Source organism: Salvia hispanica, chromosome 6 (genome assembly GCF_029641045.1).
Source record: "Salvia hispanica isolate PSC_SH4W2 chromosome 6, Shi_PSC_v1, whole genome shotgun sequence".
Lineage (NCBI taxonomy): Eukaryota > Viridiplantae > Streptophyta > Magnoliopsida > Lamiales > Lamiaceae > Salvia > Salvia hispanica.
The window spans coordinates 19,383,809-19,405,183 of NC_142697.1; the positions used below are offsets into that span (position 1 = coordinate 19,383,809).

The 21,375-nt window shown below is 35.3% G+C and overlaps 2 protein-coding genes across 4 annotated transcripts; one reads left to right on the forward strand and one right to left on the reverse strand.

Annotated features, from left to right (window-relative positions):
- Positions 1–329: 329 nt before the first annotated feature.
- Positions 330–4,062, reverse strand: LOC125208568 (polyadenylate-binding protein 1-like). The gene is made up of 7 exons (XM_048108206.2): positions 3,921–4,062; positions 3,644–3,841; positions 3,459–3,561; positions 2,108–2,178; positions 1,285–1,476; positions 1,093–1,211; positions 330–743 (listed from the first exon to the last, which is right to left on the reverse strand). Exons 2-7 carry the CDS (start codon positions 3,773–3,775, stop codon positions 698–700), a joined length of 663 nt encoding a protein of 220 aa, XP_047964163.1. The 5' UTR covers positions 3,776–3,841; positions 3,921–4,062; the 3' UTR covers positions 330–697.
- Positions 4,063–7,617: 3,555 nt separating this feature from the next.
- SRS2 (P-loop containing nucleoside triphosphate hydrolases superfamily protein) lies at positions 7,618–20,665 on the forward strand. 3 transcript variants are annotated; one of them, XM_089060021.1, is made up of 30 exons: positions 7,618–7,671; positions 7,779–7,953; positions 8,133–8,937; positions 9,013–9,054; positions 9,176–9,339; positions 10,565–10,760; positions 11,082–11,138; positions 11,229–11,334; positions 11,417–11,550; positions 11,649–11,723; positions 11,846–11,971; positions 12,043–12,174; positions 12,282–12,365; positions 13,155–13,268; positions 13,390–13,490; positions 14,427–14,493; positions 14,602–14,652; positions 15,057–15,134; positions 16,595–16,804; positions 16,924–16,962; positions 17,096–17,167; positions 17,512–17,598; positions 17,678–17,734; positions 18,834–19,009; positions 19,085–19,178; positions 19,532–19,588; positions 19,922–19,984; positions 20,078–20,137; positions 20,247–20,309; positions 20,417–20,665. In XM_089060021.1, the coding sequence occupies exons 2-30, from the start codon at positions 7,787–7,789 to the stop codon at positions 20,504–20,506; spliced, it is 3,567 nt and encodes a 1,188-aa protein (XP_088916147.1). In that variant the 5' UTR covers positions 7,618–7,671; positions 7,779–7,786; the 3' UTR covers positions 20,507–20,665. The 3 variants fall into 3 exon arrangements, with proteins under 3 accessions (XP_088916147.1, XP_047958494.1, XP_047958495.1); XM_048102537.2 differs by lacking the exon at positions 7,618–7,671 and having other exon boundaries at positions 7,680–7,953; XM_048102538.2 differs by lacking the exon at positions 7,618–7,671 and having other exon boundaries at positions 7,680–7,953; positions 19,532–19,582.
- The last annotated feature ends 710 nt before the right edge of the window (positions 20,666–21,375 follow it).

Sequence of the window (21,375 nt, forward strand, 5' to 3'; positions counted from 1 at the left end):
TAGTTGATAATCAAGGGTGATAACCTACTTTTTAACATATAAGATTCACGCCAAAAATATATCCAAAGTAAAAGGTGTATAGTATACTCCCCCTTTCTATATTATAAGATGGGATTATACTAGAACGGTGGAACCAAAGTAGAAAAAAGAGGAAAATAACGTACCAAAGCAAACACTCGAACTCGATGGGTTAGGTGTCAATAACACTATGGAGCAAACCTCTACATCCAAGGGTGTTTTTTTGTTTTTCTTTCACCAAAATGAGTAAATCCCAGTTCTGCTCATCTAAGTATATTTTGAGAGAGATTGAAAGAAAGAGTACTCAACTGTTGACATCCAAAATCAAGTTGAAATTGCAAAATGAAATATTCTTCTCGATTTAATAAGAATTTTTCTCTAACAAATGTATGGCAATATGATATCCAACCCAGCTGCACCTAAAAACAAGGTACGTAATCATCTTAGCAATTTGATTTCTTGCTTCTTCTATGTCCTGTATGAGGGGTTGTAATTGAATGCAGCAACTACGGGCACAACATTCCAAACTGAAGATACAACAAGTTTAAATGGCAAAACTAAAATTGGCCTATAAATCAGCATGCCTTCGAATTTGAATGTGATGAGCAAGTAAAATTGGCATATAAATCGGCATGCCTGAAAAGCTTCAGGAAAACCACTTTGAGCTCGGGCAATTACATCAATATGGCCTGTAATACATCGGACGCCTATACCTCGGAACCCTCCTGCACATAAAAATATCAATTCAATTCAAATTATTAATGAAATAAGTAATTCATAATTACTTTAAATTCCAATCAGAAATAAAGTCATAATTTTGGGCCTTTTTTAGCGCAAAGGGTATGAGCGCCGCGCACCCAAGAATTCTCCAAATTTTAGAGTACTATAAAACAAATTTTTAAGCACCAAAAGTTCAAGTCGCTAATTAAGATCCATACTAGGGCAAGCACAAAATATCACTCCATATAAAGGAGTGCTCAAAATATTATTTCAACATGACATATAAAACTTAGCCTAAGACATAATTATATCCTTTGCTTTCTAAGCCACAAAAAGGAGTTCAGTATTTCTTACCCGTAGGTATAAGGAGGGTAGGCATAAGGCGCAGGCATATAAGGCCTTCCAAAATATGGACTTGGGTGTCTCCCTCGGTATTGCTTCATTCCGGGAATATTAGTTCGTTTGGCAGACACCTGTTCAATTCCAAATATATAATCAATTAAAATTATTCATTAAGCTCTGCTACCATACCAAGCAAAAACCAACCTTCAGTTGACGACCATTCAACTCTGTTTCATTGAGCAGTAGAGCATTTTGAACAGCCTCGACTTCCACAAATTCTACGTATGCAAAACCTTTGGGCTGCCCAAACTTATCTGTCAAAATAGTTACCCTATTGACAGTCCCACATGACTGAAAATGTTGTTGTACCTCCTCAGGTGTGCATGAATAGTCAACCTGTATAGGGATAAGAATATGCTCAGCTTTGTTTGCATACATAGAACTGAAGCACAAGTCTTTTCTTGATGCTACAAAGTATGGACATCTGTAACACTATCACTCCCACCTTGGTCAAGTTTTTCCAATGAAGTAACAACTTCTACTAGATTAATGTTGAGCTGATTCATTCAGCATTTTCTTATCTTCTATTACAACTAGCTTGGTCACAATTTAAAGAATTTTAGATACAAAATAATTCTTATCTTATGTAAAAATGAAAAACTTAAACACACAGACACATACACACAAACTAAACTGTCCTTATATATTAAAGAATAATCTATAATAGAATAGTGATGGATAAAGTTATGGAGCAAATTGAAAAATGGAAAGGACAAAATCCATACACTTGCATAATGCATAGTAGAGCATTTCAATTCTGGCATGAGAAATAACAATTAATTTTTTTATAAGCTGATCATGATATATTGCCTTGTAAATTGTGATGACCGAGAATTAGCCATAATTCATTATGATTCATGGTATATTGACCCAGTTACCTATATCGACGTCACAAATAGGAAAACGACAAATTTGTTGCATCGAGAAACATTGATTCTGGACGAAGATACAAGGACAAGAAACTCACATTACCAACATAAATGGAACGAGAATCAACTTCCTCCTTTTCAGCCTCTGTAGCAGATGCGATCGTTGAATCTTCAAACAAGCACCAGAAAAAAATATTGTGAATCATCCTTTTAATGGCATTCAATTATTCAAGTTAATAGTTAGAAACCTTATGGCGGAATGATGGCAAATAAATTCCAATAAAAACAAAGCAAGCAATAACTATGTGTATATAATCTGTGCAAGAACACTTCCTTAATCATCTAAGATTCCGAATTATACTCCTACTAGTTTTTTCACTGTTACTTGGCCCGATAGAATAAATAGAGAACTTTAATAGGAAGGTTAGTTACAGTTACTAGCACCATATTTGATCGCAAGAGAACCTTAAGGATTAATTAAACTGAAATTTCAATTTACTAAATACTACTACTACCTATTATTTAGACAGAGTTCTTTAGATAGATATTTATTGGTAGTCTTGGACTAAGCTTATGTATCAATATGGGCATCATGGAGATATCTTGACTACTTATCCGATATTAAAAATGATGTCTAGATACAAGCCTATTATTCAGATTGATGCCAACTATGCTAATGACATAACTTGAATTTACATATCTTAACTTGTGTTTCGCAAATCTTTGAAACAAAAAATTTAAAATAAAAAATCTAGTGAATCCTGAAATTACAAATATCAAGCATTTGACTAAAATCCAAGTTATCCCCTATCTTCAACATAAGATGCAAAGGATTTGCATATTTCACTTCGTATAGAAATTATCTTCGCCTCATATTTCAGCTTTACCTAATAAAGCCACGTGGGTGAAAATTCCCGACGATTGTTGTTTTAATTGAATTACTATCTAGAGATCTGGCAACAAACAATAACACCCCTCCCCCGTGTTGTGACCTATGAAAAAAGATCAAGTCTCAAATGAATTCCAGACTCCATGATTGTACCTATTGGGCATCTAATACACCAAATACATGACACAATAGAATATACCGATAACCATTATATCCATTTGTGGGCCTTCAAACATCATAGTACAAGCTCTGCAATCTAAACTTTCAAAACAGAATCCATTTACCAATTTCCATATTAGCACCAATTTTATTTGAAGGCACATTCCGTTGCATCCCGATGCACAAGCTCCGCCCTAATTAAGTTTTAATAGTAATTAAAGCCCCATTTAGGATTATTAAACCCTAGTTGGATTTAATTAGGGCTAATGCACCAAACATCCCCATGCCCTGCCCACAAGTTTTTTGCCTTTGAATTGACCCTGTCTCCTCGCACCAATTTTAATTCACCGTTTCTCTCTCCACAAAAACAACAAGTTAACAGATGAGATAAGGAAAGAAACCTTGAGTTGCGCCCATCTCTTTCTCCACTTTTTCTTGCATTTGGCGAAGCGCCCCAGCTTCTTCCTCAATCTCCTGCAATCGTTTTCTCATAGTCTCCAGCTCCTATAGATCAGAGAGCAGGCATCAAGAACACACACACACGTAGATACATAAATCTCGAGACATGCAGAGAAGCAAACAATACCTCTGATTTGGAAACGGCGGCGGCGGCTTCAGCGTCGGTAACTAGGTCAGAATCGGATTCCATGTAGGCTTGTTCGGGCACGTCGCCGCCGTAAACATCATCATCTAGCTTCTGCTGCCCTCGGAACTCCATAGCTCTCTCTTCCTCTCTCTATGGGTGTGTGTCGGTTTCTCCGTCTCAAAAGCAGATGATTTTTACCTGCGATAAATAGTCTTAGAAATAAACAATGAAACTAAACGTGAGATGGATTTTGGTTTAGAAAATCTAGCTTTCTTACTATCTTGTGAGAGGCGATTGTGTTTGGCTGAATAGGGCTTTCGCTTCAAAGTTGCAGATGAACACAAGGCATAAATGACGAAACCGCCTTTTTATCGTATGTCAAATATAAATCAATTTTGAAAAACAATTTTTATGTTTGCTGTCAATATTAATAAATTTTATACGCTTTTTAGTTTGTCGAATGGATTCGTATCATTTAATGACAAATTTTGAATGGAAATTTTTTTTTTTTTTTTGGTACATTAATATTTACAGGGTCAATCAAACAATGAAGATAGACTTCGTTTGATAGAAACAGGGTGTTTTAGTACTACTAATATCTTATAAATTCTGAAAATGTCTGCACAACCAAATTTATAAACTCGAATGAGATGATTATAGTTTTCCTAACTTTGGGTAATGCAGATGTAAAGTATGATTGGAAAAACCTCGAGGTTACAACGTAGAACCAGCTAAAGTTGTTGAGATTGAAGTGAAGGAGTAATCCTTTGATGGGGGCTCATTTTCGCATTTAATTAGGTTTTCATTGCTGTTTTTATTTTTCAGTAGACTATAATGATCTGCGGTTTGTAAGTTTTTTTTATGAAAGACGAGTTATACTATGTTTCATTTGTCACTATAATCACTTTGAAATGTTTCCACAAAGTCGATTGACACCTTATCTAGGGCGTGCTAATGAGTCAATGACCCTAGCGACAGAAGATGTTAAGGAGTGTTCACCCTTTTAGTTTCCCAATTATAATAAACCCAAGAAATGAATTATGTCTAGAAATGGAGTACCATGGCTCGTATATTTAAATCTCTACACCTTTGTTTAGTTAGCTAGTTTTGAGATGAATTATGGGCCAAACAATATCCACTTTTTGGGTTTCATAATTAAGTTTCAATGTGGAAGGAACGAATTAGCTCATTCCAAAATTCAGCATTCGTGAAAGAAGGATGAGGTAGAAAATTAACGGTGTTGGAATTTCAACATATTCTTGGTTGAGTTTTTAATGCAGATAGCAAGTCTCAACCTATTTCAAAGAAATTATCAATTCTCTCTAATTCGCGTGAACAGTGCGGGCTTTACCCTCGAAAATTAATTCGAAGACAACAAACAGTGAGAAATAATCAGATTTAACCCTATTTCCGCCATTTTCAAAGGTGAACACGTCCTTTATGGTGAGAACAACTATGTGAAGAATTAGTAAGAAGTGACGTAATTCCAAGTTTGTGTAAATTATTCTTAATTGAAGATTTTTGGCCAACATATTAACCCATAAGGAAAGGTTCTCATTTTGCTTATTTTACAATGTATGGAGTACTAATTTTTACAGAATGGAACTTTTAACTAATATTCTTTTTATTTGTACTAGAATTTAGGTTAAATGTCGTGACAGTGGATTGATACAAGGTTCTAGCTTTGGGGTTCCAATTATTTGTTAAATCACTGTAACTTTTTTTTCTTGTCGTCGCGGACGATTCGTTGCATGTTAGATATAAATGTTGTTGACAAAGTAAAATCAAGATTACGCGATACCTAAACAAAGCAAGTCAAGAAAAAGTGACGGCTGATGTGAATCAAATTGTAGTCCTTCATTGAATTATGTTAACATACTTTTTAAGGTGAAAAATGGACTCATTTTGATATATTGTATTGGACAAAAGACCAAGGTCTAAGAAAGAGAGGAGAAAGGAAAAAGGTCTGAATCTGATCAGTAATAAGCCCGTTAAGATTAATTTAAAATGCTTCTACAAGTCCACCATTGCATTCACCATCGAAAGAACATCGTGTGGATACCTTGCACGCCTCAATCGAAGCCCAATAGAAGAAGATACGGCTATTTTACGAAGACTGTGCAATACAGTGAAAAACGCACGACCGGGAGTTTAAACGCCCAACATGTGTCGAGAGTCAAAAAAAACCCCGACCAGGTGTTTTCTAAGTCGCAGATCGTGCAACCGGGCAAATGTTACAAGGCCTGTTTTCGAGCCCTAACTGTTTAAATAGCTAGGGCACGAATTCCAAATCATCTTTAGGCGGCTCGAAGCGATTTTTAGAGAGAGAAAGAGACTTTGAGTACATTTTTAGGAATAAGAAGAAGAAGCTTGAGGCTAATTATTCCATAATCTTGCCCGTATGGTAGCATTTACTTGTTCTCTTGTATTGTTGTCCGCTATGAGTTTATAGATTTTAGGGATTACTTCTAGTTTGTTGGGGGAGCTTGTAAACATGAATCCATGACTTTGTTTTGATAGATTTTCATGTTTTGATTCTTATGTTTGTCTTTATTTCAATCCACGTTGGGTTTTTCTTGGAAACTTAATTTGGTAAAGGTCTTAACTTCAATGTCTCTTTAACTTGGAGTAGAGAGCTAACATAGATAAGAAATTCTAGGCTAAAACTGATCAGGGGATAGTCTAGGGGTTTAGGGTTTAGGGTTTAGGGTTGGATCTTATGTGTTGAACGTTTGTAGAAGCCAATACCGAGCTTACTTTGGGACTGTAGGAGTGAGGGGTTGGTGAGTATAGCCTAGAAAACGTGATCATCTTATCCTATGTGTAAAATTCCACGATCAGTGATCAGCAGCGTGAGAGCGTAAAATCAACACAACTCGATAAATAATGGAAAGTAATTAGACTTTAGAAATCATGTGAACAAGCAACCCGAAACAAGCTAGGAGTAGTCTTTCCTCTTTATCGTAATTCCCTTGTATTTTTCTTTCTCGGTATTCGCTCGTCTCTTGATCAAAAACCCCAAAATTAAACTATTTTACTTTTTCTAGTTAGGTTTACTAGTTTTTGCAATTAATCTCCTCCTTGTGGGTTCAACACCTTTTATACTGCATTGCACATCTGCATAAGTAGTATTTTTAGGGAATTATAACTTATTTTGTGTACTTAAATTGCACTTTTAAAATCACAACAAGTTTTTTGCGCCGTTGTCGGGAAGGCGTTATTTGTTAGAACTTTTTGTGTTTTTCTTTTTACTTTTCTTAGTTTTATAGGTAGTTTAGTTTAGTTAAATTTTTAGTTTTTTAGTTTGTTTTTCACAAAGTTCCCGTAATCTGTATTTTTCTTGTGCAAAGATTATATCTTAGACGGAGAACGGAGTTTGTGTCGAAAGCGTGGGATGAGGAATGGAATGAGGGTGTACCTGGGGCTTCTTGGTATAATGGAATGGAACGAGGAGGGAATGGAATGAAGATGGAATGTAGTGTCATTCCATTCCATTCTTGTGCTTGGTAAGCACAAGGAATGCAAAAGGAATGATATTGTTATTCCTTGATTGACACCATTCATATATATGTGGCGATGTGTGTGTATATGTGGTGATAGTGTGTATGTGCATATGTGTTATTGTGCGTGTGTGTGCGCGCATATGCGTGAGTGTGCGTGTGTGTGTTGGTGGTGGGGTGTGTGTGTGTGATTTTTCAATTATTAAAAATTATAAAATTTTAATTTTATTATAAAATTATGATGATATTTAATATAAATATAATATAACATAATATTTATTAATTTTATTAAAATTTAAAACAAGGAGATGGAATGACTATTTTTATGAATGGTGATTCCTAATTTTTTTTTACCAACTAAAGTAATGGAATGGAGGTAGTCCATTCTCCATTCTATTCCACTAAGTAGGTAAGTGCCTTTTGAAAATTATAAATATAAAAACGCATTAACTGCAAATAAAAATTTAGGGCTATCATATGTGGCATACGTATATGCAAACAGAAATTAATGTTCCAAAGGAGGGAAAAGTAAGAATTTTTAAATGTCGACTCCGCCTCTTCACTCTGCAGTAGGATTTTGCTTGTTCATTTGATTTCCTATTTATTTCACAACTATTGATTCTGTGTCTATGAAGATTAAGAGATGAACAACAAAGAGAATGCGGTGGCTGCTCCAACCGGCGGGGAGTTATCAGCGGAGCAGCGCACTCGAATTTCCCAAAATTTCCGAGCCGCCAAGGCGCGCCTCTCTCGCAAACGCCCGTTCTCTGACCTTGCCGCCGCCTCCGATTCTCCATTCAGCATCCAGGCGTGAGTTATTTTCTTTGTCAATTTTTCGATTGTGCTAAATAATTTGAAAAATTTATGTTACCAGCCACATTCTTCTCGACATATAATTATCCAAATTCACTTGTATTGTTCGGATGTACTACTAGTGGATAATTGACTAGAAATGGAGTTTTGACTTGCATAATTTTTGAATTGTACAGGTATGGAGATGAGAGAAAAGCCAAAAGTTTAGCTGTAGCTGATGAGATTAAGAGGCATCCTCTATCCATGATATGTTCTAACATATCAACCCCAATAGCACCGAAGGGTGGCATGTTGTCGAAGAAGAGCGATGGTGCAAGAAATGGGTTATCCTGTGAGATGTTTCTAACTCCTGTTGTCAAAGCTGAACGCTCCCAGAGACTAGCTTCGAGTAATGCATATTCCTCTAAAGCTGGTTTAAATGGTGAAGGTTTTGATGTACAGAAAGTTGGTCATTCTTTGAAGGATGGATCGATTTTAAGCCCGTGCTCTACTCCATTGAGGCAGCCAGATAGATCATATGAATGCAACTCGAGTTCAGAGAGTTGCTTCATAAGAGAACCAGATTTACCTGACAAGGATGTCTCCATCTCCACATCTCATCTACTTGATGATGATTTTGACGAGTCATTTTTTGAACAAATCGATGCTCTGTGCGAACAAAAATTGTCTGATAATCCCGAAAAGGATTCTGCAATGGAGAAACTGGAAGCTGACTTTGTTATCAAGGGCTGCAAGGATGATATATCCACAACAGATGTCAACGTTACAAGTGAGATTTTAAAATCTGAAGAAATTTCCAGTTCGGCCGGTGGGCAATCATCTGGAGTCATAGAATTGGATAAATCAGCAAGTAAACTGACCAATAATATGCCTGAGGAGTATATGACGTATATCCAGTCTCTTAACGATAGGCAGCAGGAAGCAGCATGTAGTGACATCTCAATTCCATTGGTCATTGTTGCTGGACCAGGAAGCGGCAAGGTATACTCGTCCCTGAATTTTGGAAATCTATCTTCTTTACTTTAAAATGATCTCAGTATTTGGTTTCTATATCAGACATCTACTATGGTTGGACGTGTTCTGGTGCTTCTATCTGAGGTAAGCCCATCCTATGATTTATCATCATAGTCATGTTTGTTGTATGCGCTGCTCACTGACTGGCTTAACTGGTCTGCTTGGTTATTGTGCGGGTCCTGGCTGTATCTTCCATTAATTCCAGGGCATCAGTCCATCCAACATTCTGGCAATGACATTCACTACAGCTGCTGCTGCAGAAATGCGTGGGAGGATAGGAGCAATTGCTGGAAAGGGAGCTGCAAAAGAGCTCACTATCAGCACTTTCCATTCATTTTCTTTGCAACTTTGTCGCTTGCATGCGGAGAAGTATGCATTTCCCCACTCATGAAGGATAAGTTTTGGCTTAATATTGTTTTAATATGAATGTGAAGTTTTTTTGGTTGGTCGCACACTATGTGCAAAAGAACTAGGTACTTTAGTTAACAGATGGATAGAAAGTTGGCATTTGGTAATCTGCTTTTCTAATCACATCTCTTTTATTGAATGCGTTCGACCAATTTAATTAGTATTTAATATACTGAGTAGGGTGAGGTCGAGATTGGTGTTAATGCTTATTTAGCATACTAGAACTCTATCAAACGGGTAAACCATCTGATATATTAAAAACACTTTTTATATCTTAGGCATACCATGTTTGGTTTAATGATGCCAGTTCCCTATCATCCCTCTCTATACCAGATTCACTAGGCTTGGCCTTTTGTTATTGTTCGTTATTTTTCTTTCGTTTCCTGGCAATCACAGATCACTGCGAAGATATTAAAATGTACTTTCATGGTTGGCCAGGAAATCACTTCCCAATCATGAGCTTGCCCTTTTCTCAGTTAGGTGCTTTAGTTAAATCAGTACTCTACTTGTTTCATCTGTCCATTTTCCCTCTCTTTGCTTTGTTTTCCTCTTCATTTGCTTCTCATAGTTATTTAAAATACCATTTCACAGAGAGATCCTATAAGCTTTGCCTGTTATTAGGTTTTTCAATCTGATTTGAAAGGTTTCAATCAGACATATCAAATGTATGCATGGCAACTGATAAATTTCTTCGAACAGTTAACCAAGTTCAGTATCCAGTCTTATTTGTTTCAGTCAGCCTATTAGTGAGAAAATACATAACAGATTGAGGTTGAATTATCTGCCACAACCTTTATTTGGCTACCACATCTTCTTGAGTTTAAGATCATCCACATTCTTTGTGAAAACTGAAATTTGATGCCTTAAAATCTTTCAATAATATGTATTTGTCTGCCGTTATGTTCTCTGACTTACAAATGCTAGAAGTTTTATGGACACCTGTTAAAATTGTTGGACTTATTCCATAAGATGCATGACTATGGTCAAATTTTGGATTAATAAAAAATTGGACATTGTATATACTACTAAAGCGTGACAAGCTTGAATTTTGTTCAATTTTATTGAATTTAATCGGAACTCTGAAGTTCCCTCATCTTCAGTTTCTAAGCTGTTTGATGGTATTTAAAGCTTAAATTTTTTTAATGAAAATATGTCTACTGGAATAACACATGATATTATCCAATAGGTTAGGTCGAACCCCTGAGTTTCTAATATATGGGCATGGACAACAGAGAAAAGCTATCATAGAAGCTGTCCGCTTGTTGGAGGACGAGAAGAGAAGGGACAATCCCGAGCTTTGCAAGCTTACTGAGTTGTCTGATATTAATTCTCCAAAAAATTTTAAGGACAAGTCAAAGAAATGGCTCAAGTTTGTAACTCAGGTTATGCGTCTGGACTGTCTGTTACCTTTTTAAAATTTTCATTATACATTTTATGAACAATAGTTTACTCAATCTTATTGATTATTAATGTAGTAGACTGGTAGTATGAGAATTAAATTTATCTTAGACCACCACAAAATCCTTCTAGTCACAGAAAATAGAACATACTCCTATATGAGTGAGGAATTCAGTGCAATTTCATAAATGTCATGAACATAGACGAGTCCATGATTATTGTAGGTCGTAACAGCCGTTAAGGGTAATGTGCTTAGATACAGCCTCATGATCAAATAATTTTTCTTCACCCACTTTATATATCAGGCCAAAGCCGCTGGAAGATCACCTGAAGATTTTCATAAAATTGGTGATGAGACTGGAGTAAGCATCCTTGAAACAGTTTTTGCGGTTAATATGTACCTTTGTTTTGCCTTTGAACCCAGCATTCTATGTATTTTCTATCTACTCCAGGCAACTATTCTTCGGAATTATGAGGACATTCTAAAATCTTGTAATGCACTAGATTATCATGATTTTATCAGCTGTTCTGTGAAGCTGTTCACTGACTTTCCAGAAGGTTTGCACCACCCAACCATAGAAAATTGGAGCATGTTCTGATTTATTGACTTTTATTGACTGATATTTGCTTTTGACTGAAGTACTCGTGGAATGTCAAGAAACATGGAAAGCGATTGTGATTGATGAGTTTCAGGACACAAGTGCTATGCAATATAGCTTGCTTCGAATTCTTGGATCCCACAAACGTATAACAATTGTTGGTGATGAAGACCAGGTGTGTACATCCCTCCAGTTTGAAACTAGAAATCATTTTCTAAGATTCTCCCTCTAACCTTGTCAAAGACATTTTAACTAATCAACCTATCTCTATAGTCAATTTTCAGTTTCAACGGTGCTGATGTATATGGTTTTGATTCATTTAGAAAAGATTTTCCAATTTACAAAGAGGTAAGTTTAATATCAAACTTTCCTGGTTCCCTAGTATCCAACCTATTCATTCATTAATAAGATAATAGTACAAATTTTGAATTTTCAGGTGCCATTAAACTATTATCTAATCATTTTTGTAGGTAAGATTAAATAAAAATTATAGGTCCACACGATGTATCGTGGAAGCTGCATCATGTCTTATTAGAAATAATATAAAACGGTGCAATTCAAATGAAGTTCAAACAGCAAATTCCTCTGGATCAAAGGCAAGCCAGCATCCTTAAAAGACACTCAGTCTTGCCCTTTCATATAGTACTAATTTAGATGGGTTGAACAGATAACTATTAAGGAGTGTTGCAATGAAGAGGCACAGTGTGCTTTTGTGGTTGACAAAATATTGGAAGCTGGATCAGATGGTTCATCTGCTAAATGCTCCTATGGTAATATTGCTGTTCTCTACCGGAGGCAGGTTAAGTTACTTTCTTTGATGCTTTAATTTGTAATAAAGAGCAGTGTCTGGCACAAGTTAAAGTTTTCCAGCCTTTATAAAATTTACTCGTCCACTCTCATGTGCAGGTGACAGGGAAAATATTCCAAACTGCATTTCGCAATAGAAAAATTCCATTTAACGTCCACGGCGTAGCTTTTTATCGCAAAAAGGTAGCAATATTTATGATTTACTGTCAAATTCTGTTACATTCCTTGTTTGTTTCCTGAATTTCATTTACGTGGAAAACAAAGGCTATATACTGGAGTTCCAAGGATTTGCCAACCTTAAGTTAATCATCTATGGTCTTGGAGATAAATTCATAAATCAAAACTAAAGAAATCTGCCAGCTGTCGATTGCATCACCCCATTTTACTACAGGATTATCTGTTTGGTTATGTAAAGCAGTAAAGTAAAGACATATAGGAGAGCAGAACATATTGTTTTGTTCACACCAGGAGTGTCTCCTATATATATAGGAAGTAGAAATCTAGCTGTACTACTTGGTTAAATCTATTCGTAAAATAGCAATAGATTAATAAGAAAAAAGAAAACCTATATACAAATGTTCTACTATATTCCCACGCAAGCTGGATCATAATATATTTATCATGTCCTGTTTGATACAAATTTTTGAGAAGCGACGGGCTGGTGAAGATACAGCATATGGTGCGATGAAAAAGTGAAAGGAGTATTATAGTACGACTCATTGTGTACTTGCGAATAAAATGACAGAAAACCTCAATGTGATAAGTCCTCTCATATAACACCGAGTTATTTGCAATGTAGATTGGTTTTTTTGTTATCAAAATGCATACATAAAGGTTCATCGATAGCGAAGCCCAATTCCTCAAGCAAACTCTCCTTGTTTGTATCATATCATGCTCATGATATGGTCTCATGGTGGTGGCATGCTTCTCTCATTCTTCTGTTTAATTATGCAAGTTTTGTCATATAACTAGGTAATCCGGGCCATTATTGCCATGTTGAGTACTGCATTTCCTGGCTGTGATGATGGACCATGTCGTCGAGCATTTAAGGCCTTACTTCCTTTCGATAAGGAGGAGAAAAAAAAGGTATCTCTTTCTCAATTTGTTTCACTGTACGTATCACTTATCAGTGCCATCTTTCAAATTCTAGGATCTATGTTTAGTGACAAGTCCAATTCTAATATTTACCTGTCCCTCTTTCCTTCAGGTAATTGAACACGTTGACAAGATTTCAGCAAGAAGGAAATGCAGTTTTACTTCAGTAGCACGTGAAATATTTAGATCAAAAATATCGGGAACATTTAAGAGGTATGTCTTATAAGTCTTTCTCATGATCTTTTACAATGTAAATACTTCTGTCAGCACATTTTAATATTTATAGTTTAGATTAAGAGGTACAAGACTACAAGAAAGTAGCAATCCACACTTACTATCTTAACTCTTTCTCATGAAAACAGACTTTCTACAATGAAAAATGTTGTTTTGCACATGCTTATGTTTGTCCTTTAGATTTAGAGGTGCAATCCAGAATAATCCTTGACTTGTTTAACTTAGGATGGAAATGAGGGTACAATGGATAATGATGAGGAGGGTGATTTGATGGCTTGTAGTATACTCCCTCCGTCCCCGAATACTTGACACGGTTTGACCCGGCACGGGTTTTAAGAAATGTAATGGAAAGTGTGTTGAAAAAGTTGGTGGGATGTGGGTCCTACTTTTAAAGTATTAGTTTTATAATAAATGTGAGTAGGAATGAGTTAGTGGAATATGGGGTCCACTACCAAAAATGGAAAAAGTGAACTGTGTCAAGTATTCGGGGACGGACCGAAATGGCAAACTGTGTCAAGTATTCGGGGACGGAGGGAGTATTTTATATTGATAAAATAAATATTGTAAATAAATTAAGCGTATTTTGGACATGTACATATCACATTCGTATTTCATTTGCTTTCCCCGGCTTGTTAGATAAGAATTATTTAGTATCTTATATTTCATTGTTTATGCATTATCTCACAGAAAGTGCGTGAGAAAAAGCCTTCTAAGTATAATTCCTTTGTTTCCTAACTATGAAATCCATTGTTTTACAAAAGCAAGTATGGATGCCGCATTCTGCAGATTTTTTGAATCACTTTTACTAGCTCTAAATACAAGTTAGTTTAAATGCGTATATCTTTTGGTTGATTCATAAAGTATGTAAAGTCAGTATAAATGTTAATTTATTTCAATTCTGCTAATTGACCTCAGGAGTCAACTCACACAAGGGCGTAAGGTGTTGGACACTTTGGACATGATATCAAAGCTTGTTTTAAGGGTAAGTCAACTTCATGAGTTTGACTAGCCTATTTTGATGTGCAAACCATGATTTTCTCCATATTTTCTTTCGATTGTGTCTTATCATTCGCTACGTCTGTGCTTGCAGGAACAGTCAATTTCTGCTGTTATCACTTTTGTAGCAAACATGATACCTCAGGTTGGTTTTGTTGCATGCAGAAATGAAATGATAAGTAGCTATACATTTCTTTGTTTTTGGTATATACGTTCTGTTGTTTAACATTTTTTTGGCCTCAAGCACCAAAAGTCAATGAATCACTAAGTTACTGTACTTGCTCTTTTGTTGTGCTGTTTTTTGTTCTAATATGTGGATGACTTAGAACTTGTAACCTTGAGAATACTTGTATAACTTTGTTCTACAATGTCAGATTTTTGTTCTTTGTTTATTATTACTATTATCTTGAAAATGCTAAACATACAGGGGCTTCCAGATGTTTGTGCATTAAGCATTATCTGAATGACAATAACCTTTTGAATGCACAAATGATTCTCTTACTATACTGTCTCAGCGACACGTGTTCATTTCTATCATTGCTTTTGTAGAAATACCTTCTTGAACAGCGAGCAGTGTGTGATGTTGATGGAGGCAAGTTGCTGAATGAAGATAATGATGTTCGACCGGTGAGCACAAACATTTTCTTCTTAGTAATTTTAGGGTCAATTATAATGTATAGTCTAAACTCAACCAAATTTTAATTTATAGCCTCAACTTCAATTTTTTTTGTATAGCCTGTACTTTGAAAAATTGAATAATTATGGTCAGCAACAACAACGTCAAGTTTGCAGCTAAGTTTTGATAAGATTCGTTCGACTGATGTCTGAGCTTTGTCACAAATCCGACTGAAACAAATTTTTCTATGAACTGTCGGAAATTAGCTGGGAACTTGACACTTTTTTGTTGTTGGCCATAATTAAACAATTTATCAAAACTCAGACTATAAAAAATAAACTGAAGTTGAGGCTATAAATCAAAATTCTCTATAAGTTTGGGCTATGAACTATAAAAATCCATTAATCCCTACTTACAATTTGTTGTGATCCAATTTTGCCAATAAAATTTTGGCATAATAGAACATAATCCTTGAGGTTCACCTATATTTTGAAAAAATTCTTATCTTTATTATGGTTTACCTTTCACAACATGCATTTCCAATAACACATGAAAAGATTCTAACTTCATAGATAGAAGCGGTAAGAGAACTTTGTTAATAGGTTAACTGAATATCAATCATCCATTTCATCAACCAGCATACTATACGATCCATAATATTTTATTGTCTTTTAGACAACAGTATCTATATATGTATTATTTATATGCACTCATAATATATATGCAAATGTATATGCAATTACAAATGCATACATAGGAAATGATTCAAAGTCCTATTATGAGAACTGTGAACTGCTGTAACTGGCATGTTCAGTGCTGTAAATTGTACATGTTATGCAATAAATTGACTTCACGTTATATATCGGGCTTCACGATTTTTGCTGAGTACGCAAAGTTAATGTATAGTACAGCACGTCAACTATTGCACTAAATGTGTAAGTTACTGCATTATTCACAATTATCACTGCATACATAAATGAGATGTACATTTGGTGAGAGGATGAACAATGCTTGGTGGTTTCTTTTTCATTGTTGCAACTTATACTATTTGTATTTTACCCTGTATATGAATAAGTTGCATCAATAATTTTATATTATCACATCTTGGATCTTTTACTGTGAATGTTTTGTTTAATATTTCCCTGATACAATTCTTAAGTAGAAGTAATTATTTAGGTGTTATTTGAATTGGGCATTACATTTTAGATATTTTGAGCTTCTTATATTAAATCAACCAACAGGTGCGATCTATAAGATACAAATATTAAGTACATTATCCATAACTCTTGATGACATTTGAGTGTTTTTGTATTATCTAAAAACTGTTAAGCCTCACAAGCAGTTTGGTACTTATTGCTAAGTATTTCATGGGCTAATAATCTTGCAGCAACATGGAGAACTTATTGGTTGAAGCGTAGAGCATATCAATTTGTAGGTAAAGAAATGTAATCAGTTTTTCCTGTGGGTGCAGGTGTTACAGTATCTTCTAGATGATGTGTCCTTGTTTTTGACAACAATACACAATGCTGAAGAATTGGGTAACTGTAGTGCCACACAGGGGAAAGGTTGCATGAGCACACTAAAAGCTTTTCTTGACTATATCTCTGGTCGGGAGAGTGAAAATTTTCAATCAAGAAAGCATGATAATGAAGACTCTGTAACCCTAACTACAATCCATCAGGTTCTACTGCATTATATTTTAGTATTGTCCTTCTATATGATGCTTTCTCATGCTCAGCCTTCCAACTAACCCATTACTTTCTGTTTTATCGTTTCTTCATTTTGTATTTTCAATTGCAGTCAAAAGGTTTGGAGTGGGACACAGTTTTTATTGTAAAGGTACCAATTGAGATTTTATCTCAAGTTTCTTCTCATGCTGTATAGTCATAATGAAAATAGTTTTCAGAAAGCTGCTAACCATAATTAATTATGTCATATTTATTGCTTATGGTCCTCCTGTTTGGTTACTCAGGCAAATGAGGCTGAGATTCCCTTGTTGCATGAGTATAATGGAATTCTAAATGAGAATGATGTCTCGGTTGAGGTAAAATTCTAATTTAAATGTCAAAACCTTTCACATTTTGTAAAAAGCTTTATTGCATGAAATAGAACACCATTTACCAAAATTTGCAATTTAACATTTTAATATTTCACAATTACAACATCGTCGACCTTTTCATTTTTTTTACAACATGTACCACTATATAATGTTGTTCTGCCAATGAAACATGTGGATGTTGTAATTACTAAAAATAAAAAAGTGGTGTTGTAATTGCAATTTTTTACAAACCATGCTACAGTGGCATTTCTGGTAAAATCATGTCATTGTATGCAATTAACCACCTTTTAAGATTATCTTATTCAATATGAGCTGCTTCACTTTTTTAGGAAGAAAGGCGCTTGTTATATGTAGCAATGACTCGGGCGCGCAAAAATCTTATCCTACTCTATGTCATCATGGATTCTAATTGGCAGGTGGAGTCAACAAAGAGCTTTTGAGATCTCTTCTACTTGTTTATGGCCTTAGTTTATGAATCAAATCATTTATTCTCAGGTCATTCAGCCATCACGATTCCTTAGAGAAATTCCACGCCACCTGCTACAGAACCAGGTCTAACTTTACTTTCAATTATCAAGCGTGTTGGCACTTTATTGTATATCTACAAGTTAGACTGTTTTCAACTCGTTGTGCTGTTTCTTTATCTTCAATAGTTGATGAGGAAAACTATTTATGGTCCCTGTAAGTAAAGATGGTTAAATTGTGAAAATAGCATGCAGATATAAAACAACACCATCTAACCTTTGGACTTGAATTTGTTTTATGGTAAGTACTAAGGGATGTTAACCATTCATTCTATGAAATTAGTACTGACATACAGGAAACAATCATAGAAGTCAAAATCTAGGGATAGCATACCTTTTAGAAGTGCATTTACAAATCCTTGGTAGTGTTTTTATATGTTTTGAAGACAGATGTAAAACATGCTACAAAATCACTCCAAGCATAGCATATGCACAAACCTTAGTTGGTTTCTGTTTGATACTAGTGCAGTAGTGCTATACTACATGTTTCTTTCAGTGTTCAGTCTCATTTTGTGATAGCTGTCATTTACCTTGTGTACCTTTTCCACCCTCTTCTTGTTGTGGAACCTGCATCAACATTCATTGGGATAATGTATGGCAAATGTTCAATGCTTTATTATAGTCATGACAAGCATATGATTGCACAAATAGGGTAACAATAGAATGAATAATGGAAGTTGTTGTTGACTCCTTTCTCCTTGTATAAAAACTTCTAAGTGAGACTAGAGGTGTCAAAATGGTGTACATCTCATAACAACATTTGTCTTGTAAAGCCTATTTTGTGTTTTTGACTTTTTATGTGATCATGTTTGCGTACTTCCAGTTTTAGTTCATTTACTTATGACAGGCCTGTTTAAAACATGTACTCTCAAAATTCTGGTGGAATTCAAAGGTCAAGATTAGTGTAAAACATTCCTTGACTTTTCCGTCTACATATATGAAGTTAAACATTGCTCTTTTCGTAGTAAATATATTCCCATTAATTCTCATCCTCTTCATGAAGCGCTAAGCCTACTGAACTTGCCATTCAATTTTCACTAGATTTTGTGGACCTCTTATTTAGTGAAAATGTATTGCTAGATCACTTATATACCAACAAGACCTATCATCAATTTTCTTTCATGTAGGAAGAGCCACTTTCCGTGAGTTCAGAGATGATTCAGTGCCCAACTGAGCAAGGAGCTGCGCAGACAGAAACCCCCGACAACAATACAAAACACCGTTCTGTTGACAATTTATTGAATGAAATATGCAATGAGACTACTGCTCTGCAACAAAGTGATAATAGTAACTTTTTAAAAAGGTATTCTCTGAATGCATACCTGCAGCTGCGACATGGTAGTTCTCCTGGATATTTAGCACGTCTTTAATCCTATAGGTTTAGTCCAGAGAACCGAGCTGCTGTTTCTCATTTATTCCATCAGTGGGCGAAGAAGCCTGCGTTTCATGATCCCAAGAGATTACTCACCAAGGTAAAAGGCTCTTGACCCCTTAAAACGATCCATTTTTAATTTTTAATTACAAATTCGGCTATTTCTTTGTGTTGCATTGGGTGAATATTGTGAGAATTGGCATTGGACTGATAATTTTCTAGAAACTGAGCTGCAGTTTTCCCCAGAAGAAAATGGCATACAGTGAACTGTACTTCTACCTTTTCTTCTGTATGAAAATTGCAATTTACAAATAGTTATGTTTTAACATCTATAACTTCATCATGAAATCTTCATTTGTGTTGCTTTTCACGAGCAGTTCAATTTACTAGTTCACTAAATGAATTACTATGTTTAATATTAAGGTACTCAATATCTAATTCATGCTGATACAGGTTTCTTTTGTCATTGATGAACGCCTGCGAACAAAAAAATGTGCAAACAAGGTTGTGGTAATGGGAGTCTTCAGTCTTAATATTTCACTGTTTTAAAGTTGTTTCTTGAACTTTAGTCCCCATTGCATTTTCCAAGCAAGCCCCGTTATTCCATCTCTTTTGTCTAGTTCAAATTTGTAAGTCAGTCTGACATTAGCACCCATAGTAGTGGATATTTGAGGTAAATGAATGAAAAACACATTAAAGGAATCAGAAGTTACTTGTTAAGTTCTTCACTCTTCCTTAACTAGGATATATCGGTAAAACTAATATGACTGGTACTGGGATTTCCTAAAATCACTTATCAAGTTCTCAATTGTTTTGGGAAATTTGACTCATTTCATTTTATAGGATGTTTTGCGTGAGTTGAAGTCCTGTTTAACATCTGATGAGGCTCATCACTATGCTGTATCGGTAAGTTTCTGCTTCTGCATATACTGAGTGTCTGAATATCGGAACAAGGCTAAATACCTCCAACTCAAATGATTTGTCCATTTGTTCAAAAAGGTTCTGTCATGGCTGCAAATACCTCCTGATAAGCGTGCTCATTTGATGAGAGAAAAACAGGTATCCCAACCTCACTCTCTCTCTCAATTGGCATTGGACTGATATAAACATCCTACAAACCCATCTCCATGTTTTAGTTTATAATGCAACTACCATTTTCATCATTCAGGAACACTTTCAGAAACTGAGAATTGAGAGCGCCATGAGTTCATCCGTACCAAGTTCTAAACAGGTGTTTGATAATTTTCCTGTAGTTCATGATTTGGCATTTGTCCTCTTCACTCAACAGTAGAAGTTTGTTTTATGCTCATTCTTTTCCCTTGTTTTGTAAAATGACAGATTGCCTATTTACAAAGCCTTGGATGCACAATAGTGCCGACATCCCGCCTTCATGCATCTCGTTTGATCGAGGAATATAAATCATTATGATAGCGTAGTACTACTTTCTTTTAGCTGATACTATTACAGAAAGGCCATCATTTGAATCTCATATATTTATTTTTATGAATGTTTGATTATGTGATCGATAACTGAAGTTAAATAATGTGTGAGCTATCATTCTTCCGTACTAGTAGATTCATTTAACTATTAAGCTGGCATATAGAACATAAAATCACAATGGATTTAAAATTATTAGTTATCTATTAATATACTATACTGTAGTATTTAATTGGTGAAAATATATTTTCTTTTCCGTTGTTTAGGCCTAGAACCATCATTTATGATGAGTGCATTTGTGGGTTGGGCTTTCTCATGGATTGGTTTCGTCCTTCTTAACGGGCTATTCAATGAGAAGCCTATCCGGCTCATGTATTTAATTTGGAGTGCTTTTGTATTATTTCATGTAGTATGATTTTAATACAAATCTTATAGGTGAAAAGTTTGTTACAGTACGTGGAGTGCTCTGCATCAACATACTATAATGCACGCCCATGGGCTATGAATAAGTACATTACTTGTAGTAATGGTTGAAATATTCCAAAAATAAACCTATCTTTAGACACAGGGTTGGGAATATGATTGAACCCTACATTTTAGGCTGGACCCAAAACGCATGAACCGAACACGAATACTTATTTTGATGTAGTATGAGCATCAACACAACTTAAATGATGTCATTTGAATACTGCTATTTACAAAATAGTCACAATATTTACGTCGAAATTCAGCCACTACCCAACATCAAACTATGGGCCCTTACAATATTCGTAAATCGTTTCCATACCCGAAAATCTGGATATAAATCTTTCCTTCTGTCTCGTCTCACTGTAATTCAACCGTTCTTATGGGTACGAAGA

Bases quoted from the DNA above. Each gene is read 5' to 3' on its own strand.
- LOC125208568 (XM_048108206.2), bottom strand. From the start codon at position 3,775: ATGGAGTTCCGAGGGCAGCAGAAGCTAGATGATGATGTTTACGGCGGC. The intron at 1,477-2,107 runs GTGAGTTTCTTG...ATCCCTATACAG, and splicing joins GTTCCATTTATGTTGGTAAT to GTTGACTATTCATGCACACC. The intron at 744-1,092 runs GTAAGAAATACT...TTTTATGTGCAG, and splicing joins TACCCTCCTTATACCTACGG to GAGGGTTCCGAGGTATAGGC.
- SRS2 (XM_089060021.1), top strand. From the start codon at position 7,787: ATGAACAACAAAGAGAATGCGGTGGCTGCTCCAACCGGCGGGGAGTTA. The intron at 11,335-11,416 runs GTTTGCACCACC...TTTTGACTGAAG, and splicing joins GTTCACTGACTTTCCAGAAG to TACTCGTGGAATGTCAAGAA. The intron at 17,168-17,511 runs GTAAAATTCTAA...TCACTTTTTTAG, and splicing joins AGAATGATGTCTCGGTTGAG to GAAGAAAGGCGCTTGTTATA.